Raw genomic sequence first — 23,382 nt, 5'->3', positions numbered from 1 at the left:
TTGCCCACAGCGAATGATTCAGGCATTGTACCCTTCATCAAAAAGGTGTCATGCAGCCTCAAATTGAAAAAGTAAACTCAGAAAATGCGTCATTCAATGAAAAAGCGTTACACACTTCAGGCGGATGTCCAGTCAGGTACCGGTAATGAAGCGAGATGTCCAGTCAGGTATGGCTAATGTTAGAGATAAATTCGATCTTTCCTACGTGGATGAACCACATGCTTCCACGTGGCGTTAATAGTTTTTTTTGCAGGTATAGCCCACTGGGCCAAATTAGATTTCGTCTTGGGCTAAGCTCAATACGATCTAAGCATATAGCACCGGGCCTCAAATACTTTGGATTCGGGAGATCCAGCACAAACGATCACCTGTTCTCAGGTTCCTCGTATTTGACATTGCAGGCTACGCTGTTAGAGATAAGGAGGTCGAGAACTGAGTGGTCATCAGGAAGAAGAGAGGTTACTTTCTCTATGTCCTAAACATAAGCTCAATGGTCTGAAAGGGTCAGGACATAAGGAAATGTAACCTGCACAGGTACCCGAAGGAAGGAGTCGACCAGCAAGGCAATCCTGATAGCCTGATCCCAGTATCATGGGCTCCGGGTCAGGTATGAATAATCCATTAAGCGGAAAACACTGTTCAAATTTCCCTCTATTCTGCAATCGGAATATAACTTAGACTGATTCGACTGCCCATACCTTTGTAAATCCACGAGATTAGCATATGTGCTATGCTTACGCGTGAGAGGGACGTGCCAATGAACGGTCTAACAGCAAGAAGAACTTTCCAAAAAAAGTTGGTGAGAACGTCAGGACCATGACGCAAGCATAAGATTCAAGCTCAACCAAGTCGGATCACAGACCAACCCGCAAGACCCATGACTCGAGGACCGACCTGGTAGAATAATCGGGGTCAGATAAAATTCTATAAATATTTAACCAATTCCTATAGGAAAAGGGCTCAATTCTTTTGATATCTTAAGGCTCATGATATCTCTCTAGATACTAGTGAACCTTAAGTTGCACTACTCTCACTTTTTCGGTCACTATTCCGACCATCTAATCACATCCACTCTACGGTGGCTCCTAAACCGTGGAGCATTTCCACCCCTAAACTCTTACATTTTTCAGGCCCGAGTAGACTGTAGCTCTTTTCAAAGGCTCTCAGCCTGCTTTCATTTCCCTCGTTTTCCAATATCTTTCCTCTCTCCGATTTGCCACGTCATGGTCTTTTATTATTTTTTTCTGATATAAGCGTCATAGAGCCATCAGAAAACATTTTTCCATCGTGTTCTATGAGTTTTCATATGTTTGCTAGTTTTGCAGGAGATGTGCCCCCATAGAAGACTAAAAATCTCCTAAACACTAACTAAGAATTTAAACGATGGGAATTTTGCAAAATCAGACAAAATGAGAAATTGGTTGACTAATAAAATAGACTAAATTTTTTTAGTTGGATAAATGGAAATAGTAGTGAAATAAATAAAAATAATAATAAAAATATTTTATGGTTAAACTAGTTATATATCAATAAAATAAATTGTAAATATATTAAGAAATTAAATAATTAAAAATAAAGTTTAGTTTAATATAAAATCTCTGATTTTTATTGCTGTTACAACAAAACTAATAGATATTTCATCATCAAACTCAATTTCTTATTACAAAAAAAAAAAAACATAAAAAGAGCTCATGACCAAAAAAAAGGGACCATTAATGAGTTTTTCAAATGACTATGTTTCTTTTCTTTATTGGACCCTTTCTTTATTCTACTTCAGTCATCCTGTCATCAATTTCCTCTTTTTTGGCTTTTCTTCAAGCTACGAAACTTTCCACTGATTATATCATCTCTTGACCAAGAAATATATAATCCACATCGAATTTTTTCTTCTTTTTTGATCTTTCTGAGCCCCTTTTCCCAATTTTATTACTCCAATCATCGTTATACGTCTCCGCTTGTTGTAGTTTGGCTTAGACGGTGTAGTGTTGGTTAAGATTGTCAATGTCAAGGCCCTTGAGCTTTACAACTGACTCAACGTGGCCTTTGAGAGTGTGCACTTCTCTTAGCCTGCATGCACGTCAGGTCCACAACACACGACAACTCTCACCAACCTTGTTAAAAAGCGTAAACATATGGATCTTTCGAGTGATCGCTTACATACCTGGCAACTTCTGCACGTTTTTTAGCCTGTTCAGCGATCTCAGAGAGCTCGGTGTAGGTTGCCGTGTCTTCAAACATTGACTCCGGCGGTTTAAGTCCATGAAGTGTACGTTGAGCTAGAGCCCATTGGGCCTCTCTTTCTCCCCTACCGTAGTCTTTCTTGGTTGTGAATGCGGTCTTACATTAAAAAAAGGGCAAGAATGTTAATCTCTGTATATATATAATGTAGTCCAAGAATCAAAAACTCATACATACCCTATTTTCAATCATGTTATTCCAAGCTTTGCCACTAAGAGTGTAGCGGGTGATAAACTTGAGGATGTCAAGAGGAATGTATGTGATGATACTGTAAATCCAGACAACTCCACACCATCCCCATCCGCACCCTTTGATTCTTGCAAATTCCCAATGAGCGTAAGCAGCTAGGAGGGTTGCAATCTGTTTTTTTTTTTTAAAAAAAAAGAAGAAAATTATAAGAGATATATATATATATAATAATCGATGGATCCAAATCACATACCAGTTGGGCAGAGAGGAAGGCAATAAGAAGAAGAACTCCAGGACGTTCCACAAAAGACCAGCTTCTTGATCGTGTGACAAAGATAAGAGCTTGACTAATTATACTGACTTGCAAATACAAAACTGCTATTAATTCCTCGTTTTTCCCTTGTAATGATCTTACTCCAAATTTATCCTACACACACCAACACCAAGATGATAAGATTAAATATTTTTTTACTGTAACCTATCGCTTATGGAGCGTTTTCTTGCCATTTAAGATCTACATAATGACCAATCATGATTAAACCACAGTAGTAGTTAAATATTTACGAAGTAGTAGTACTGTATAAATTACCGAAAAAAAGTTAGTGTCATGAGCTAGCCAGAAGAAAACAACGGTAATGAGAGCCATGTATGTTCCAAGAACAACCCCAGTTGCAAAGATCTCTTTAAGCTTCCATGAATCAGGGATTGGGGAAGGCTTGACTCTGTCTTTTGAAATCGTCATGATGGTCCCGTCGTTTAGGATTGCAATAATGAGGACCATAAAGGGAGAAAAGTCAAACTCCCAAATGAGAGCCACAAGCATGAAACCTAGGACTATACGTATGGTGATGGAAACTGCATAGATTGTGTAGTTCTTCATTCGTTGAAAAATAGCTCGACTCGTGAGCACCGCGCTGATTATGACGCTAAGACCTGGCTCAGTCAAGACTATATCTGAAGCGCTTCTTGCCGCATCAGTTGCATCATCCACTGCTATACCGATGTCTGCTTTTTTTAGTGCTGGAGCGTCATTCACACCATCCCCGGTCATACCAACGATATGTTTCTTTTCTTGGAGTCTTCTTACAATCTCGTACTTGTGCTCTACACAAGATCATTCAACTTTAGAATATTATTGGTGAGAAAGAAGGGTATTTAAATAAATCGGAGGGTTAATTACCAGGAAAGACTCCAGCAAATCCATCAGCCTTCTCAATAAGCTCATCTACTGGAACTCCACCAGTAGTGTCATCTTTATTTTCAAGTAAAGAAGAGGAAGGATACATGTTAGTTCCCATTCCAAGCCTACGACCAGTTTCTTTACCAATAGCCAATTGGTCTCCAGTGATCATCTTAACATTTACACCAAGATCAAGGGCTCGTCTAATGGTCTCTGCACTATCATGTCGTGGAGGGTCAAATAGTGGCAAAAGGCCAACAAACTCCCATGGCAGTCCTGCGCCTTCTTTGTCCTTCTCAGGAACTTTCTGGCGTCCAACGCCCAGTGAACGAAGGCCGCGCTCAGCAAATTTTCCAATGATGTCATGTGCTCGTTTCTCCGTCTCTCCTTTGAGTTCACATAAAGTAATAATTTGTTCAGGAGCACCTTTGCTGCATCTATGCCACTCTCCGTTGCTATCAATGTACGTGATTGCAGTTCGTTTTTCTACTGGATTAAATGGCAAGAAATGCACTTCGGTTATTCCAGCCCTAGCCTCTTTTGGATCACCCAACATATTAACGATGCAAGCATCAATAGCATCTTGATTCTCTGTTCTTGAAGCCCTAGCTGAAAGTAGTATCACAGTATCCTTGTCTACGTTTTTAGGGAACACCTAATAAACACAAGATTTTTAATTTTCTGCATATACAAGAACGAATGTGATGAGCTAAAGAGAATCTACATCAAACCTCAATCAAGTTCTTATCAACAGTAAGTTTGTTGAGAGTTAGGGTTCCGGTTTTGTCGCTGCAAAGAACATCCATACCAGCCATTTCTTCAATGGCGGTCATTCTTTTGGTTATGGCACCTTGCTGAGACAACCTATGAGATCCAATAGCCATTGTCACAGACAACACAGTGGGCATTGCAATTGGAATTCCTCCAATGAGAAGCACAAGAAGATTGTCGATTCCATCTCTATATTTCCTATGTTGGATGGGATACATTACAATTATCTCAATCAACATTCCTATTCCGATTGAACAAATACAGAAATTTCCAATCGCTGTTAGGACCTGAAACATTCAAATGCCACACACAACAGAATCATATTAAATGGTTACAGTACGTCAGAGGTAATATACTAAATTAGTTTCAAGGGTTTCTTGCACTACAAGAAAAATATTTGGAGATTGTACCTTTTGAAAATGACCAACATTGTTAGTACTGTCAACAAGGTGAGCTGCCTTGCCAAAGAAGGTATGCACACCAGTGGCAATGACAACAGCCTCGATCTCACCTTGTTTACAAGTAGAACCAGAGAATACCTCGTCTCCGGTATATTTAGTGGCAGGAAGAGATTCACCGGTAAGAGCTGATTGATCGATCTTAAGAGGATCACCTTCTAAGAGACGAGCATCCGCTGGAACAATATCACCTAGCTTGATGCTGATTAAATCACCTGGTACCAGAATCGCAGCTTCTTGCTCCCCCCATTTCCCATCTCTCAAGACCTTTGTTTTAGGGGCAAGATTGGCCATGAGAGCAGCTGCTGCATTACCTGCATTGTTCTCCTCAATGAAACTGATAGTCGAGTTTATTATAAGCAAACATGTGATCCCAACAAAGTCTTGCCAATCCGGTGGTCTTCCATCACCGTTTGCCAACACAATTGCCATGATTGCTGCCGCTTCCATAACCCATGAAAGAGGGTTCCACATAAACCCTAAAAACTTCAAAACTTTGTTTTCTTTTTTCTCTTCCAGTTTGTTTGCCCCAAATATTTGAAGTCTATTTCTTCCTTCCTCTGATGATAGACCTTCTCTTGAACATTTTAGCTGCTGGAAAACTTCGTCCACCGGAATCTTTTCCTGTAATTCATAAATTCATGTTTTAGTTTTAAAATGATATTCCATCAAATGGTATGTGTTAAGGAAACAAAAACCAAAAAAACTAACAAGATCAACATTCTCCTTTTTTATTTCTTCCCATGAAATATCAGCAGCCATAGTGACTCAGTATTTTTTCTTATAACCACGTTCACGTTCTGTAAAGCAAGAGCACAAAAATGAAAATAAAACTTTTTTCTTCTTTTTCGAGCTGTCCTGGAGAACAACAAAGGGTAAAAGTCACAAAAGATGGGCTTTTTAGTTAGTTTTGTGATGTTGTGTTAAAACAGAGAAGTGGTATATATACACTTACACAGATGGCTTGTGTGTTTATTTGGTTGTGGCAGCCCTTATTCTGAGGTGTTTTGACAACGTGTGTGTCCAGTTTGAACTGTTTTCATGCCTTTTCTTTTGCAAACACTTTTTTTTTGTTTTTGTTATTGTACCTGAAAAGAAGAGAAAAAAATAGATTCAGTTGTCTTTCCACAAATAGATAACTAATATTTATTAATCGTAAACCATTTGGAATAGTAATTTATCAAATAATATAAATTTTATTTTGGTGAGTTATTTTATAATACTAGTCGCAATCGCAAACGAACAAAAGGTAATAGAATAAAGAGAAATTTACAGTTTTTGACATTTATTCAAGGGGGTTTATGCTAAAAATAACCCAAAACTTGACTTTGAATACAAAAGTAGACCCCTGAAAAAACATTTGGCAGAAATAATCTAAAGGGGTAGTGAAAAAACCATTTAATCATGTATGAATAAACAAAAAACGGATGTCCTAATTACCGTTTACTCCCTGACGAAGTTTACTAAAGTGAAAATGAAGTCTATTAGTAGACTTCATTTTATCGAAATGAAGTCTACTAAGTAATTAAATCTGTAAATTTAATTTTAAAATTTTTAAAAAATTATTTTGGTATCAAATTTACCATCATAAATTTCGTAATCGTAACCCAAATGTACAAAAATTATTTTTTCATATTGGTAAATGGAAATGTATGTTTTTAAATTAAGTAGAAGTAAATTTATTATTTAGGTTTTAAAAGTTGTAGACTTCAATATAGAAGTCTACTAAACCGAATAAATTAATCTAACTGAAATTTAAACCAAAATTACACCGGGAATAACTTCCCTTAACCAAGAAAAACTGCCTTTAACCGGGTAAATTTACCTAAACCCCGGAAAATTAGTAACCTTAACCGAAAAAAACTTACCTGAACCGTACGGAATTACCAGACTATATATACGAATTTAACAGATCCCGTTAAAAAAAAAACCGTCGAAAGTTCGTGTAAAAAAAAAAAGTCGAAGGCGATTTCTGTTTCTCTGCTCCGGCACTGCCGACATACAGAACCGCCGCCGATAAACTCGTTCAGGCAAGTTTTCTTTCTCCAACCACACCCCCATGCTTCCCTACTCCTCTGTATTCATCACCTTTCCGTTTTCGTAACCCCCAGTTTCCAGATCTGAAATTAGGGTTTTGTTTTTTTTTTTGCAGATCTGCTTTCGCCGTTGGAGGTTAACGTCATTTCCTGCCTCAAAACGGTTAGTAGATGTTGTTCCGAAGTTATATACTTAGCAATTCTTAAATTTCTTCTATCTTCCCGTAATTTTTTCCGTCGGGTTTGACTTAGGTTTTTTTCCCAGATCTGGTTGTATTTTCTCGACGCCAGCTTCATCTAATAAAGGCGGTTAAGACTATAAACTTTGTAGATTCCATTTCGATGATTTGTTTTAGTAGACTTCATATACAGTATTTATCATGTATTGATTGCTTCGGTTGGGTTCTGTAGACTTCATATGCAGTATTTATGATGTTTTGATTGCTTCATATACTGTTTTTTTATGTTAAGATTGCTTCGGTTGGCTTCAGTAGACTTCTCGACTCAGATTGTACTTAGAATGTGAAAGTAGACTTCATTTTGTGAAAGTAGACTTCTTTTTGTGAAAGTAGACTTCATTTTGGGAAAGTAGACTTCATTTTGATAAAGTAGACTTCATTTTGATAAAGTAGACTTCACTTTGATAAAGTAGACTTCATTTTGATAAAGTAGACTTCATTTTGAAAATGTAGACTTCATTCGTGCATAGTTTCAAACCGTTTTTCTCATTAGAGCTTTGTTACCGTTGATGCAAGAATCTTTGTTAGATAATGGTGACCTCTGAATTCCCCAGAAGACTTTACACCAAAGGGTTTGAGCCAGCCCCGGATAAAAGCATCGGCTATTACGCTGATGATTATAGGCTGGTCCCTGCACTAAAGTCAGCTCTAGAAGAGGATGAATGGGAAGAGATTTATGAGTCACCGTTGGGTGTCTTTTTAAAGTTCCACGAGTTGGATTTTGGTTGGGCTTCTAGGCTGGTGCACCACATGCTGACCTTTCAGATAGTTTGCAAGCAGAGGTACGAGATATGTAGCCTGATTGGTACCACTCCAGTTCGGTTTTCATTGCATGAGTTTGAGGAGATCACCGGACTCAACTGCGGGTACGTGGATGACTTGGCTTGAACTGATCTTGCGCTTGTCGATGACATGCGTGCATTTTGGGAGCTAATGGGGGTCGATGCCGAGTCGAGCCCAAGCACTACCGAAATTATCGAAGCCTGTTCCAACTGCTCATCATGGTCTCGTGATGATAGGCTGCGGTTGGGTTATCTTGGGATCTACGCTGGTTTCATAGTGGCAACGAGACCCGGCTCATCCACAAATGTCAACCATGCCAGACTAGTGATGGATCTCGAAGGTTTTAAGGAGTTTCCATGGGGAAGAATTGCTTTTCAGCATTTGATCAAGTCTGTTAAGGAGAAAGATCTCAGCAAAAACATTCATATAGAAGGATTTGTGCAAGCTCTTCAAGTGTGGGTGTACTATGCTCTACCGGATTTTGCTGCTAAATTTGGCGAACCATTGCCAAATGTTACTGAAGAACCTCTTTTGCTGGCTTACAAAGGATCCAGAGGACGAAATAACGTCAAAGCCAACATGCTAAAACAAGTACTGTATTAGTGTAGTAGACTTATATGTAGTAATGAGTTTTCAATGTAGACTTCAGAAGTAGACTTCATGTGTAGACTTCTATATGTATCATTAATAGTGTTTGACATTCAGGAGTAGACTTCTGTGTTAGACTTCAGGAGTAGACTTCTATGTTAGACTTCAGGAGTAGACTTCATACGTAGTTTTCCGAGGCTTCATATGGCTCTAAATCCATTTTTTAATTGTGTTTTTCCAGGCGTGCATACAGTCCTGCATGGCTAAGGACTTGGCGGATATGTTTCCCGTGTGGGATGATGACAAACAGGATCCAGATATTGTCAAGATTGTCAATGCACTCCATGACCCCAATTTCAAGTTCTCAAAAAACCATTGGCCTTTGGGAGGTGTTTTGGGTGCACACATCGTCAAGTCAGAAGCTGGAAAGAGGAGCCTTCCCTCAGATGAATAAAGCCGCAAGAGACCCTGCACAGCCTCTGCATCTGCCGCATCATTCGTTGGTGATGAAGGGGTCGGAGTTGTCGCTACTATGAAAGCGCACTTCGACCAATGCTTCAAAAGCTTTTCAACCAAGATGCTGAATGGTCTTGGTAGCTGTGAAAAGCAGATCAAACGTCTCACCGAGAAGGTTGAATCTGTAGAGCGTGCGGTAGAAGAGTTGACTACAGGGTCGGCGAAGCACACTGAGGAAGAGCCAACCCAGCAGCAGGGCACTGGATCCAAGAAGCATGAAGGGGTTAGTACCAAAAACCCTCCGCCTATACGAAAACATTACATGCGAACAAGATCACACAAAGTTAGGAACACTTAATACTAATGTCATTTGAATTCGAACATGTTTACTACTGTTATGTACCATGTGAGATTATTTATTTATGTTTTCAAAACTAGTTGTTTACAATTTTCAGACTATGATAAAACATGTTACTAAATTACAGCATTGGTGTGCTCATTTGTATATTCATGCCTGTTTCTGACAATAAACTGCAGAGTAATTCAGAGAAAGATGATGCTCCGATGAAAGATAATGTCAACATTGGTGCATGTGAGAGTGTTAACGCCCCCGGGGATGCAAAAGGAAAGAAGGCTGCCGTGAAGGAAGAAGAGGCCCCAGAGATGAAGGAAGAAGAGGCCCCAGAGCCTAGTTTTTGTGAAATTGATCCAAAGACGTGTGATGTTGACTTCGACGCGGTTGCACTAGCCAAAAATGCCAAAGCCAGAGAAGCGGCTCAGATAGTTGCCCGAGCAACGAGTGCCAGTCACCGCCAGCTGGCTGCGACACAGAAGAGTCCATTCTTAGGAAACAGCACCGCAAAGGCCATCATTCCATCGTCGGCATCTCACTCCGGCCGTGTCCGTGGATATGATCCTTTTGATCAAACCGGTGTCAAGGCGAAGCATATCGCTCTAATGAACTTTATCAAATCAAACCCGTAAGTAGACTTCTATACGTATGTTAGTAGACTTCCTCATAGTATTATTTCCTATCTAACTCTTTCACTTATACAGTGCCTATCCAAAACGCCCAAGACACTCTTCGACCGAGTGGTATTACATTCTCCGGACACCGACGAAATGGCTAGCTGATACGGTTAGTGTTTTACTTTCTCATATTAGACTTCATTTTTAGACTTCATACGTAGACTTCTATAATAGGCTTCGTTTACAGGATATAGACTTTGTTTGCAGACTTCACTCATGTCTTATTTTCACCAATGTGCAGCACATGGAAGCTTACATCACCTACTCATGCTGCGATTATCCAAGCATCCAGAGTGGTTTGTATCCGACTGCTTCCTCAACTCCATGTTTGCTACTGTTTGGAGGCGTGACTAGAAAGACTTCAAAAAGTCTGAGCCGAATGCAGATGGGTCTGGCAAACTTCTGCCGCCTGGAGCATATTCGTACTACACTGGCGAATTACCTATCTACTGCCAGACTAAGAAGACGTGGGCATATGATGTCGACTATTTGTACTCCATGTTGCACATTAGGGAGGACCATTGGGTAGCAATATGGGTCTCATTTGTGACGAAGCATATCACGATATGGGATAGCCATGCGGCTACCAAATATGCATCTGACGAGCAAATTGCCGAAGCTGTGGAGCCTCTTGCGGTTATGATACCCTACCTTCTTCAGACTTGTGCACCTGACGATGACAAGTGGAGATTCCCCTACACGCCGTTCACCCATTCGCGAGTACCAGGTACAGAGATACCTCAAAACATTCAGAGTGGTGATTGCGGAGTGTACTGTCTGTAAAATATCATTGAGCATGCGGAAAAGAGTATACGGAAAAGTGTATACGGAAAAAGTGTACACCGATAGTGGACACGGAAAAAGATTTACAAACGAAGTGTACACGGAAAAGTGTACACAGAAAAAGATTTATTAAAATAAGAATTATTAGTCTACAAACGAAGTCTACAAACGAAGTCTACCATAGTCATGTAAACATATAAGTAAACCCAAAAAACATAAAACATGGAGTCAAATAATTTCACCGCGGCCATTCATTTGCAAATCCAGGAATTGTTTTCCAGAATAAGGCACATTCCAACTTCCAGAAGCAAGGACTGCAGAGTTTGTCACCACATGAGTCCACGAGGCGTTCATCATCCATCCAGTGCTGGTTTGGCAGATTCATACAGGCACAACTCCTTGATTGTGCCTTATCAAAAACATGGAAGACCGGTTCGTGAAACACGTCAGGCTTCTTATAAGTGGTCGGACACCTGTTTATGTGCTGCATAGTCTTCCTCATCTTCGTTGCCTCTGCCGGAACTATACCTCGAATGTGGTTAAATACATCATGGCTACCATCCATGGTTAAAGAGAACATAACCATGCAGTAAGTAGCCATGAGGCATCCTCCATTTGATGACACCTTTATTAACTCAATTCCTTCTTGGATGCTATCTTCATAGAAGATTAGAGAAATGGCTAGTAGGTATTGCGCTGTAGGATTTCTACACTCCAAACAGCGCCAAAAGAAAGCGTCAACCCTCCCATGTTGATCCCAGACCCATGGATTTGCAAAGTTATTAGATCAACGGCTCTTAAAAAACCCTCTTCATTAGAAATCTCATTTAGATGTTTGGAGGAAACCCTTGCTCTACAGAGCCCACCGTAGGAACGAGAAGTGATTTTTACGAGGATATCCCACAGAATGTCGGAAGGGAGAGAGTTGAAGTTTATCTGGTTCGACATCATCAAGGGGTCTGGAATGAAACTGTAATTCGTCTAAACCCGAGAATTTATAAGCAAAAATACAGTACACAAACAGGTAAAACGGTTATAGGCACCGTTAAAGTCGTTAAAGCAGTTACATATATGAAGTCGTTTCAAACATAACCATCGACAAAATATCACATACACAGTAGACTTCGACAGTAGACTTCCCCAATAGACTTCTATAGTTGACTTCCTTGGCAGACTTCGTTGAAAACAATAGATGCTTTGTCTTCCTATTCCGGAGCCTTCTTGTTATTTTCCTGGTGAATCTTCGACGGCTAAGTATATTAAAAAAAAATTTCAACATTGTTAGATGAGTTTAGCTCAACTTATACAATTCGGTAGGGTATGACCAGGTTGCTTGCATTGGGAGCAGCTGTATACTTTGTGCAGCTTCCTTGGCGTCTTGCTTTTCCTCCTAGAAATTTCTAGCCATGATTGCCACCGAGACTTCTTCCGTCTGCCTGGTGCACGGCGAATGTTTGGTGGCAGACATATTGATGTTGGGCCTCCTTGGACCTCTGCAATTTGGGGATATATGTTGGCAGAGTATGCGGCAAACAAGTAGTTTTTTGAGTAAGTCGGACATACTAGGGAATCCACAGCTATCCCACCGGCTAATGCAGCTGCAATAGCATGTGAACATGGGATCTTCTCGATATAAAACACACCACATTCACACATTCCATGTTCCAAATCAACAATACAATTCCTGGTTCCTCCTTTCACATAGTATCTCCAAGTGTCAATTCGGTCCACCTCCATTGCATCTGCATAATGTCCACGAATCGCCAGCAAATACTCCACTCCCCGAGTATTATGTGTTGTGAGACTCAAAGCATCCTCTCTGCGTTTTAAAAACCACCGACCGAGCTTCTCTCGTATGAAATCCAAGAGGAATGAAATGGGATAGCCACGGGCCTTCTTAAGTGCAGCATTTATAGACTCTGCAACATTGCTAGTATTAATATTGTATCTGTCTCCAACAAAATGAACTCGGGACCAAAGAGAGACATCGGCTTCTTCCAAATAGTCAGCAAGGTCAGGCTTGATCTGTCTCAGCTCCGCCATGTACCGGTTGTAGTCATAGAGGTTGTAAGCATAAGCCACACGTTTAACCAAGTACATCAACTGCTTCCCCCTAAACTTTGTTACTATGTTATGTTGTAGATGGTAGTAGCAGATCCCTCGTTTTGCCCATAGGAAAATAGTTTCAGAAGCTTTCTTAATAGAAATATGTCTGTCAGAAACTATCACCAAAGGATAACCATCTGGGACACATTCACGCAGTTTAGAAAAAAACCATTTCCATGAAGCATCATCTTCACCATCAACAACTCCAAATGCCAAAGGAAAAATCTGAAAATTTCCATCTTGTGCGGTGGCAACCAACAAAGTACCCTCGTATTTCCCTATTAGATGACATCCATCAACCACAATAACTCTTCTCATGTACTGAAAACCAGCAATCGATGCTCCAAACGCGAGAAATAGATATTTGAATTTGTTATTCGAATCTACATGAAGAGCTGATACAGTTCCCGGATTGGCTTTGTTCACTGAATGTAGGTAAGCTGGGAGACTCGCATATCCATCTTCAGCTGTTCCCCTGACCAATTGTTGGGCATATATCAAAGATCTGTAAGAGGTAGTGTAATCCATCTTGATGCCAAACATATGCTTCATTGAAACCCTGACATGTTCTGGTGTAAGTCCATCAATGATGCCGAAATGGCTTATAAACAGCTTGCCAATATACTTAGGAGTAGACTTCCCACGGTGAGCCATTCGATGGGCTATTGAACATGTGTGGTCTTTCACATATTTTGTCACCCAAAAAGTGGATGCATCATTCTTCACGCTCGCTCTAACCATCCATGCACATCCTTCCACTCGACATTTAGCCACAAACAGGGTCTTGGTAGACTTTTGTGTTTTGAAAGCAGATTTTAACATTATGGCAGTCAGTCTAACCTCTGATAACAGCTTCTCTTTTGTAGGGAAACTTGCCCTAACATATATATTATCAGACCATGACATGGGCGTGCTCCCTGTTTCACCATATCGATTTCTGACCTCTTCAATACAGACTTCATCTTCATCATGATCTTCATCTTTCACTTTACCGTAGACACTGTAATCTTCTCCGTCAGAGTAAGCTGCATCGTCGACATCTTCTCCATCCTCGTTCACATCAGAACTGTCTGCCTCATCATCGGTAGAATGTTCTGAATTTTCCTCAGACTCCTCACCTAAATCTTCATCTGATCCTTCCTGGTTCTCCTCAGTATCCATCTCCACTCGACAAGACACACAAAGGCGTAACATATGTACTCTGCTTAACGAAATCAAGCTTGAAACTTGTCTATCATTGGTGACATGCATTGGAGGTGTATTTGGAGCCATAGATTGCAACATTGAGACTGGTAGTGCGTAGGTTAACTCGATGATCTCAGTCTTCTTGCCCAAGTTATAATCATCTCGCGCCATTTCAGTAAGCTGCCCAAAGGTGCAACCATCGTTCAAAAACCACATTCTTCCACCTTTGCCCATGTCAACAACAAAATGCCATGAATTCTCCTTAATCGTCCACTCACCGTACACAACTGCAATTTGAGCCATTCTCTGAAAAAATAACCACATAAACCGTATTAGCAAACACTGCATAGAGACTTTTTGTATCAAAGTAGACTTCACGCCGATGTCTACTTTGATAAGCTAAGCACCTTAAAAATCTAAACTTCTGATTCAACAATAAATATCCAATGAAACGGAATAAAAATCTGATGAGGCCATCGAGCCATCACTAGACCCAAAGGTCGTTCCCGAGCTCAAAGAAGCACCAATGACCCGTTCCAAAGCAAGGAGGCTTAGAGAAGGGTTTAACTTGGCCGTGGAATCATTACTAAGTACCATGGAACTAGGAGATGCAATCAAAACCGAGCCTCAAGAACAATACACGCGAGACAGCCCCAAAGAACCCGATTTAGACTTACTAGAGGGTTTCGCGCGTCTGAGCCTCAAAGAGAACCAGCCTCAACGGGTATACATGTTTACTTGGCAGGAAATGGAGCACAGAACACCAAGAATCTCAAAGAGGCCGCATTGGACCCTCAAGATACAACCATTTCAAGACTCGGAACCGCTAGCGAGCCAACGAGACCCAAGGAGGAACATGAAGCGGGACGCATGAAGAGACTTGAAGAACTCGCAGGACACGACGTGGACAGGACCCTAGATGAACTAAACAACAAGACTAAGGAAAACTAAAGGCTAACGAGCGAATCAACGAGATGACAAGCAAGCCCACAGCCGGCCGTAACCAGGTATTTTCCATTTATACGATTTGTGCAGGTAACATGGGAGTGTCCTAGTGGTGCCTAACACCCTAGATGGCTCAGAGGTGCACGGAACAAGTCCAGAAAAGGTTGCACACGATTAGTTTCTTTTCCTTTTTATTTTTAAGTAAACTTTCCATTTTTGTGTCCAAATGAGACGCTTTGCCATTTTACTTTATTTCTTTTTACAAGTCCTGTTGCTTTGAGTCCTTAGTGTCATTTTATTCTTTGATTCGAACCCTAGAAGGTTCAAAGCTGACGGACTGTTTATAAAGTCCCACATGCAGCTCTTGTACTTCAACCTTTTTTCCCGATATCAATAAAATAACGCCGTTTTCCTCTTAGCTTGTGCTTGAGAGACTTTGTTTGTGTTCTTGCGTGTGAGATTCACCAAGAGGCAAGCCGCAGTATCAGAGATCCTCCATCATCTCTGTGGTGCCTTCGATCCACTTCCAAACCCCTTACCGATCCCTCAAGAGAGAGCGTTAAAGCCTGCTTGACAGATCCCATCTCGATTCAAGTCTTGTGGAAGCAAGCCTTGTCTTACCATCCTCATCCACTGAACTACACGAGAGAGCGTCATAGCCAGCGTGTTGTTCCCACCAAGTCATCGATTCCGCAATCATATAAGCCTCACCCGAGTCTTATATCATTTTGGTATCAGAGCCAAAGGTTCCTGCCATTGGTTTTCTATCCCTTACACTCTTTCATTTTTATTCATACTCGTTTAGCTTATTTTGATTCATAAAACCGAAAACCCTAGAAAAATTTAATTGCTTGCTTTCGTATTCAATAGTCCCAAAAAAAAAAAAAGAAAGGAATCCGTTGCATTGCTAGATTTTTTAGATCGTTAATCCTTGTTCTTTGCATACTAAAAAATTTGAAAACCATATCAAAAGTTATTTAGTTTCATTTAAGTAGCGAGTCAAATAGTCTAGCGTTTTGATTTGGTGGTACTTGTGACTAGTTGTTGTTTTTGTTGAGTACAAGGACACCAAGAGAGGTTAACTAGTATCATGGCCGAAGGAGAACCTGTTCCAAACGATGCTCTTGTCCAAATGATGACCGCAATGAGAGAGGAGTTGAGGAACATGACTCAACAAATGGGAAACATTCGGCAAGAACTTGGAGCCAGAATAGACCGAGTTGAGGCACAACCAAGGACAGCCCCAGTTCGAGGAGCACAAGTGCAAGCCGGTGACGCGAGTGATGATGAAGAGATGCCCGAACTAGAGGATGAATTTCCACCTGATCCTCTTCAGCATCGACAGCAGAGGAGGCCGGATCCTCTAAGGAGAAATCCAGCTAGGGTAGTAGATACCCGAGAGCAAACTCATGATCTCAAGCTAACACCTCCTACTTTTGCAGGAAAGTCGGACCCCGAGGCATACTTGGATTGGGAGAGGCGACTAGAGCACATCTTTGAGTGCTATGGCTACGCTGAACGCAAGAAGGTGGCTGTTGCGGCTGCACAGCTCACTGACAATGCCTTAGCGTGGTGGGACAGAAACGTAGCCGAGAGAAGGAGGCAACGCTTTGGACCAGTCGTCACTTGGAGCGACATGAAATTCCTCCTACGACTTAGGTATGTACCTGAACACTATCATAGAGACTTACAAAAGCGTTTTCGCAAATTTTCTCAGGGAAACAGAAGCGTAGATGAATATTTTGAGGAGTTTGAGAAGCTGATGAACTCGTTGGAGTTAGAAGAATCGGAGGAAGCCTTGATGGTTCAGTTCATCGACGGTTTACAAGAGAGAATAGCAAGAAAGGTGGAGAGAGCTCAATATAGTGGGTTACACGAGCTATTGCATCTTGCCGTTCAAGTGGAGCAGCAAATCAAGCGCAAGACCACTCTTACTAGCCGCAACCGCACGAGCCAACCATGGAACGCCAGCAGCTCTAAGCCGGTACACAAAGGCAAAGCCGTGGAGATTGAATCAAGATTCAAAGGCAAAGGCACCGAGGCTCCCAAATTCAACAGAGCCGAACAAGGTAAGCCCTCTAATCCCACATCAAGGACTCGTGATATAACTTGTTTTAGATGTCAAGGCAGGGGTCACATGTCAAGGGAGTGCCCAAATCAGCGAGTCATGATCATTACCCCCAGTGGTGACTATGAATCGCAAGATGAACAAGAAGATGACTCTAACAACTTGGAGGAGGAAGTTGAATATCCAGATACTGGCGAACTCTTAGTGACTCGCCGAGTGCTAAGCGTCCTAGTTCACCCTGAGGAAACAGCCCAAAGAGAGAACATATTTCATACTAGATGCACCGTCAAGAACAAGATATGTAACCTTATCATAGATGGTGGTTCATGTACTAACGTGGCTAGCAAGTATATGGTGGACAGGTTAGGTCTTGAGAAGACAAAGCATCCTCGTCCTTATAAGTTAAGGTGGTTAAACAACCAGACCGAGCTCAAGATCTCCGAGCAAGTGTCCATACCGTTTAGTATCAGCAAATACCATGATCAAGTCACTTGTGATGTGGTGCCCATGCAAGCCGGACATATATTACTCGGTAGACCGTGGCAATTTGACCGAGCCACGACCCACAATGGCCGCACCAACCATTACTCTTTCATGTACAAGGAGCGTAAGTACAATCTTGCGCCTCTAAGCCCCACCGAGGTTCATGAGATGCAAGTACACATGAATAAAGAATCCGAGCTAAGTAAAAGCAGTCTTTATTTATCATCTAGTGATGTTTACAAAACCATGAGTGCCAAAGGCACCGTGCTACTAATGATGTTTAAAGAGTGTCTAAGCGCAGGTCTAGGTGACTCTGAGATACCACCAGAAGTGCAAGCTATTCTGAACAAGTTTAAGGATGTATTTCCCGAAGAGAAACCACCAGGATTGCCACCACTTCGTGACATAGAGCACCAAATTGAATTAGTTCCCGGTTCAGCCTTGCCCAACAAGCCAGCTTATAGGATGAACCCCGAGGAGACTAAGGAGCTAGAGAGACAAGTACGAGACCTAATGGACAAGGGTTATATCCGTGAGAGTCTCAGTCCTTGTGCTGTGCCGGTTCTCTTAGTACCCAAGAAAGATGGTACATGGAGAATGTGTGTGGATTGCCATGCCATCAACAATATCACCATCAAATATAGGCACCCCATCCCACGCCTAGATGACATGTTGGACGAGCTAAGCGGATCCACAATCTTTTCAAAGGTGGACTTAAAGAGTGGATACCACCAGGTTCGAATGCGTGAAGGAGACGAGTGGAAGACCGCATTTAAGACCAAGCAAGGCTTGTATGAGTGGTTAGTTATGCCTTTTGGCTTGACTAATGCACCAAGCACCTTCATGCGCCTTATGAACCAGGTTCTTTGAGCTTATATAAGTAAATTCGTAGTTGTTTATTTCGATGATATACTTATTTATAGTAAGAACCTTAATGATCATCTTCAACACCTCGAACTAGTGCTTAAAACACTTCGCAAGGAAGGCCTATATGCTAACCTTAAGAAGTGCACATTTTGTACTAACAAGCTTGTTTTCTTAGGCTTTGTAGTAAGTGAACAGGGATTACAAGTAGACGAGGAGAAGATCAAGGCAATACGCGAGTGGCCTACACCAACTACAATCGGTCATGTTAGAAGCTTTCATGGCCTGGCCAGCTTCTACAGGCGTTTTGTACGATATTTCAGCACGGTGGCCGCCCCACTCACCGCGGTGATCAAGAAGAACGCGCCCTTCTCATGGGGGCCAGCCCAAGATGCAGCTTTTGAAGCCATGAAAAGCCGATTAACACAAGCACCTGTCTTAGCCCTACCAGACTTTGACGAGATGTTTGAGGTGGAGTGTGATGCTTCAGGGGTGGGAATTGGAGCTGTACTACACCAAAGAAAGAGACCAGTGGCATTCTTCAGTGAAAAGCTCAGTGGAGCCACACTAAATTATCCGACCTACGACAAGGAGTTATATGCCTTAGTCCGAGCATTGGAGACCTGGCAGCATTACTTGTTGTCCAAGGAGTTCATCATTCATACTGATCACGAGACTTTAAAGAACTTAAGAGGACAAACCGCACTTAAGAGACGCCATGCTAATTGGTTGGAGTTTATAGAGACTTTTCCTTATGTGATCAAGTACAAGAAGGGACAAGAGAATGTGGTGGCCGATGCACTCTCAAGAAGGCATACATTGATATCTACTATGGAGGCCAAGGTACTCGGCTTTGAGCATATCAAGGAGCTATACAAAGATGATCCCGAGTTCGGAGAAGCTTATCAAGGACATGGCACGGGAGCTTATACCACGTATCACTTACACGATGGGTTTCTTTTCCGAGACAAGAGGCTATGCGTTCCTCAAGGGTCTTTGAGGGAGCTGTTGCTGAAAGAAGCACACGGTGGAGGCCTCATGGGTCACTTTGGGTAGACAAGACATTGGCTGTAATCGTAGACCATTTCTTTTGGCCGCATCTCAAGAGAGACGTGGAGAGGCATTGCTCACGCTGTGTTACATGCCATAAAACCAAGTCCAGGTTACATCCTCATGGTCTATATTTACCTTTACCTATCCCTAACGCACCATGGGTGGATGTCTCTATGGATTTTGTATTAGGCTTACCCAAGATCAGGCACAAAGACTCGATCTTTGTTATTGTCGATCGTTTTTCAAAAATGGCGCACTTCATACCATGTGACAAGACTAATGATGCCACACAAACCGCGGATTTTTTCTTTAAAGAGGTGGTGAGATTACATGGAGTGCCTAGAACGATTGTCTCTGACCGAAACTCTAAGTTCTTAAGCCACTTTTGGAGGACCCTTTGGAGAAAGCTTGGAACCAAGCTTCTATTCTCTACAACTTGTCATCCTCAAACGGATGGGCAAACTGAAGTGGTAAACCGTACATTATCTACTTTACTTAGGGTCACTCTCGGTCGAAATTTGAAAACATGGTTAGATTGTTTGCCTTTCATTGAATTTGCTTATAATCATGCTACTCACTCGGCTACTAAGATGTCTCCTTTTGAAGTTGTGTATGGATTTAATCCACTGACGCCTTTAGATCTCTCGCCAATACCCCAAGCTGAACAAGTTAATCTAGACGGCCTCAAGAAAGGAGAGTTTGTGAAAAAGATACATGAAAAGGCCCGAGATAACATAGTGAAGAAAACGGAGGAGTATAAAAGGAGAGCTGACAAAGGACGCAAGAAACTTGTTTTTGAACCAGGAGAATGGGTCTGGCTGCATATGAGACCCGAAAGGTTCCCACAGCAAAGGAGTTTCAAACTTGCACCTCGCGGAGATGGACCTTTCAAAGTGCTTGAGAAGATCAATGACAACGCCTACCGATTAGAGCTCCCAGGTGAGTTAAACATTTCACATAGCTTTAATGTTGCTGATTTGTCTCCTTATGATGCAGGTGAAAAAGTTTTGAGGACAAAACCTCTTGAAGAGGGAGGGAATGATGAGGCCATCGAGCCATCACCAGACCCAAAGGTCGTTCCCGAGCTCAAAGAAGCACCAATGACCCGTTCCAAAGCAAGGAGGCTTAGAGAAGGGTTTAACTTGGCCGTGGAATCATTACTAAGTACCATGGAACTTGGAGATGCAATCAAAACCGAGCCTCAAGAACAATACACGCGAGACAGCCCCAAAGGACCCGATTTAGACTTACTAGAGGGTTTTACGCGTCTGAGCCTCAAAGAGAACCAGCCTCAACTAGAATCGGGTATACATGTTTACTTGGCAGGAAATTGAGCACAGAACACCAAGAATCTCGAAGAGGCCGCATTGGACCCTCAAGATACAACCGTTTCAAGACTCGGAGCCGTTAGCGAGCCAACGAGACCCAAGGACGAACATGAAGCGGGATGCATGAAGAGACTTCAAGAACTCGCAGGACACGACGTGGACAGGACCCTAGATGAACTAAACAACAAGACTAACGAAGGAAAACTCACGGCTAACGAGAGAATCAACGAGATGACAAGCAAGCCCACAGCTGGCCGTAACCAGGTATTTTCCATTTATACGATTTGTGCAGGTAACATGGGAGTGTCCTAGTGGTGCCTAACACCCTAGATGGCATCAGAGGTGCACGGAACAAGTCCAGAAAAGGTTGCACACGATTAGTTTCTTTTCCTTTTTATTTTTAAGTAAACTTTCCATTTTTGTGTCCAAATGAGACGCTTTGCCATTTTACTTTATTTCTTTTTACAAGTCCTGTTGTTTTGAGTCCTTAGTGTCGTTTTATTCTTTGAGTCGAACCCTAGAAGGTTCAAAGCTGACGGACTGTTTATAAAGTCCCACATGCAGCTCTTGTACTTCAACCTTTTTCCCCGATATCAATAAAATAACGTCGTTTTCCTCTTAGCTTGTGCTTGAGAGACTTTGTTTGTGTTCTTGCGTGTGAGATTCACCAAGAGGCAAGCCGCAGTATCAAAGATCCTCCATCATCTCTGTGGTGCCTTCGATCCACTTCCAAACCCCTTACCAATCCCTCAAGAGAGAGCCTTAAAGCCAGCTTGACAGATCCCATCTCGATTCAAGTCTTGTGGAAGCAAGCCTTGTCTTACCATCCTCATCCACTGAACTACACGAGAGAGCGTCATAGCCAGCGTGTTGTTCCCACCAAGTCATCGATTTCGCAATCATATAAGCCTCACCCGAGTCTTATATCAAAATCACTAGGTAGTTCAATGACTAACTAAGAAACAAATATAAACCAAAAAAATTGAAAAATATTTTACAAATTTCCTTAAAACGCGTTTTTACAAAAACGTCAAAACGTAGACTTCTAATGCAGACGTTGAATGTAGACTTCACGACGAAGTCTACTTTTATAAGCTAAGTACCTTAAAAATCGAAACCTCTGATTCAACAATAAATATCCAATGAAATGAGATAAAATTCACTAGGTAGTTCAATCACTTACTAAGAAGCAATTCTGAACCAAAAAATTTGAAAAATAGTTAATACATTTGCTTAAAACGCGTTTTTAATAAAACAAAGTAAAGTAGACTTCTAAATTAGACTTCAAATATAGACTGGAGGAGAAGTCTACTTTTTCATTGAGAAGTCTACTAATGAAGTCTACTAAAAAAAAGGTCATTTTTGCAATTGACCAATCTGTTGACTTCTCCTTCTGTAGACATCAGGAGTAGACTTCAGGCAAAAAATGTTACTTTAGCATTTGACCAATGCATTGACTAACATAGTAGACTTCTATTGTAGACTTCATGTAAGAGTAGACTTCTCTGACAGTCTACTTTTGAAGTCTACTTTTTAAATAGAAGTCTACGGATCAAAATAGGTTATTTTTGCAATTGAATTTTTTTAGTAGACTTCACAATGAAGTCTACTCAAAAAAAGATTCCTTCTAAGTTTGACCGAACACAATAAGTAGACTTCACAAAGAAGTCTACCAACTGTAGACTTCTTTGTGAAGTCTACTGAAGCTTTTTGGTATTTTTTAAATTTCTTAATTTTTGAAAAACAGAAGTCAAACACAAAAATGACCTATACGTTTTTGGTCAAACTACAAAAGTAACTTGAAAGTAGACTTCGTATGCAGACGTAAACAGTAGACTTCAGACGGAAGTCTAAATTCAAAAGTCAAAATACGGTCAACTACAAAAATAGCCTCTTTTTTCGTAGACTTCTTAAGCTTTCAAATGAAGTCTACTATGCTTTTTTTTTGTTTTCAAAGGATATCGAGTAGACTTCTCGTGAGGTTTAATGAAGTCTACTTTTTAAAAGTCAATTGCAAAAATAACCTTATGTTGACTCATAGACTTCAGTATAGTTCACGAGAAGTCTACTTTCGCGATATAAAAACTGAAATGTGGAGAAATTGAAGTGCAAGGATTACCTTTAACAAAATTGAACTCCCTTAAGTTTCTCTTATCCACCCAGAACTTAGGATTTCACCGAAATTAAATAACCCAGGTGTCGAGTAACCAGAATTCACTGAAAAAGCATGGCGCGAAGCATTGTAACTGTGCCCAGATGTTTTGGAGAAGAATTATGGTAGAATGAGCAAGGTTATGAGTGAATGAGCTCAGATATTTGTTTTATTACAGCTTTAAAATTGGTTGATAAGCATTTACTCCATTTTCATGGTTGTTCATGGTGGTTGAAGGTATTGAAGACGATGGCATTCTCGTAATTAAAAAGTCTTTAGAAGGTCCAAGAAGACTTTAACCAATTAAAGAAAAATCGAATTATTAGATGTATAATGGCATTTTCGTTAATAGTTTAAGTGGGAAGGATAAAATTGTAAGAAAATGACAAAAGTTGGAGAGAGAAAAAAAAGAGGTTAGTTTGGTGTTTGACTTTGAAATATGGGTTAA

The 23,382-nt window shown here is 41.1% G+C and overlaps 1 protein-coding gene across 1 annotated transcript; it reads right to left on the bottom strand.

Annotated features, from left to right (window-relative positions):
• Positions 1 to 1,970: 1,970 nt before the first annotated feature.
• LOC18014002 (ATPase 6, plasma membrane-type) lies at positions 1,971 to 5,598 on the bottom strand. Its single transcript, XM_006396025.2, has 9 exons — positions 5,548 to 5,598; positions 4,789 to 5,460; positions 4,339 to 4,665; positions 3,608 to 4,262; positions 3,017 to 3,531; positions 2,681 to 2,854; positions 2,416 to 2,598; positions 2,162 to 2,337; positions 1,971 to 2,067 (listed from the first exon to the last, which is right to left on the bottom strand). Exons 1-9 carry the CDS (start codon positions 5,596 to 5,598, stop codon positions 1,971 to 1,973), a joined length of 2,850 nt encoding a protein of 949 aa, XP_006396088.1.
• Between the last annotated feature and the right edge of the window lie 17,784 nt (positions 5,599 to 23,382).

Source organism: Eutrema salsugineum, unplaced genomic scaffold, assembly GCF_000478725.1.
Source record: "Eutrema salsugineum unplaced genomic scaffold, Eutsalg1_0 scaffold_4, whole genome shotgun sequence".
In the NCBI taxonomy this organism is placed as follows: Eukaryota; Viridiplantae; Streptophyta; class Magnoliopsida; order Brassicales; family Brassicaceae; genus Eutrema; species Eutrema salsugineum.
This window is presented reverse-complemented; position numbering and strand designations above follow the sequence as displayed.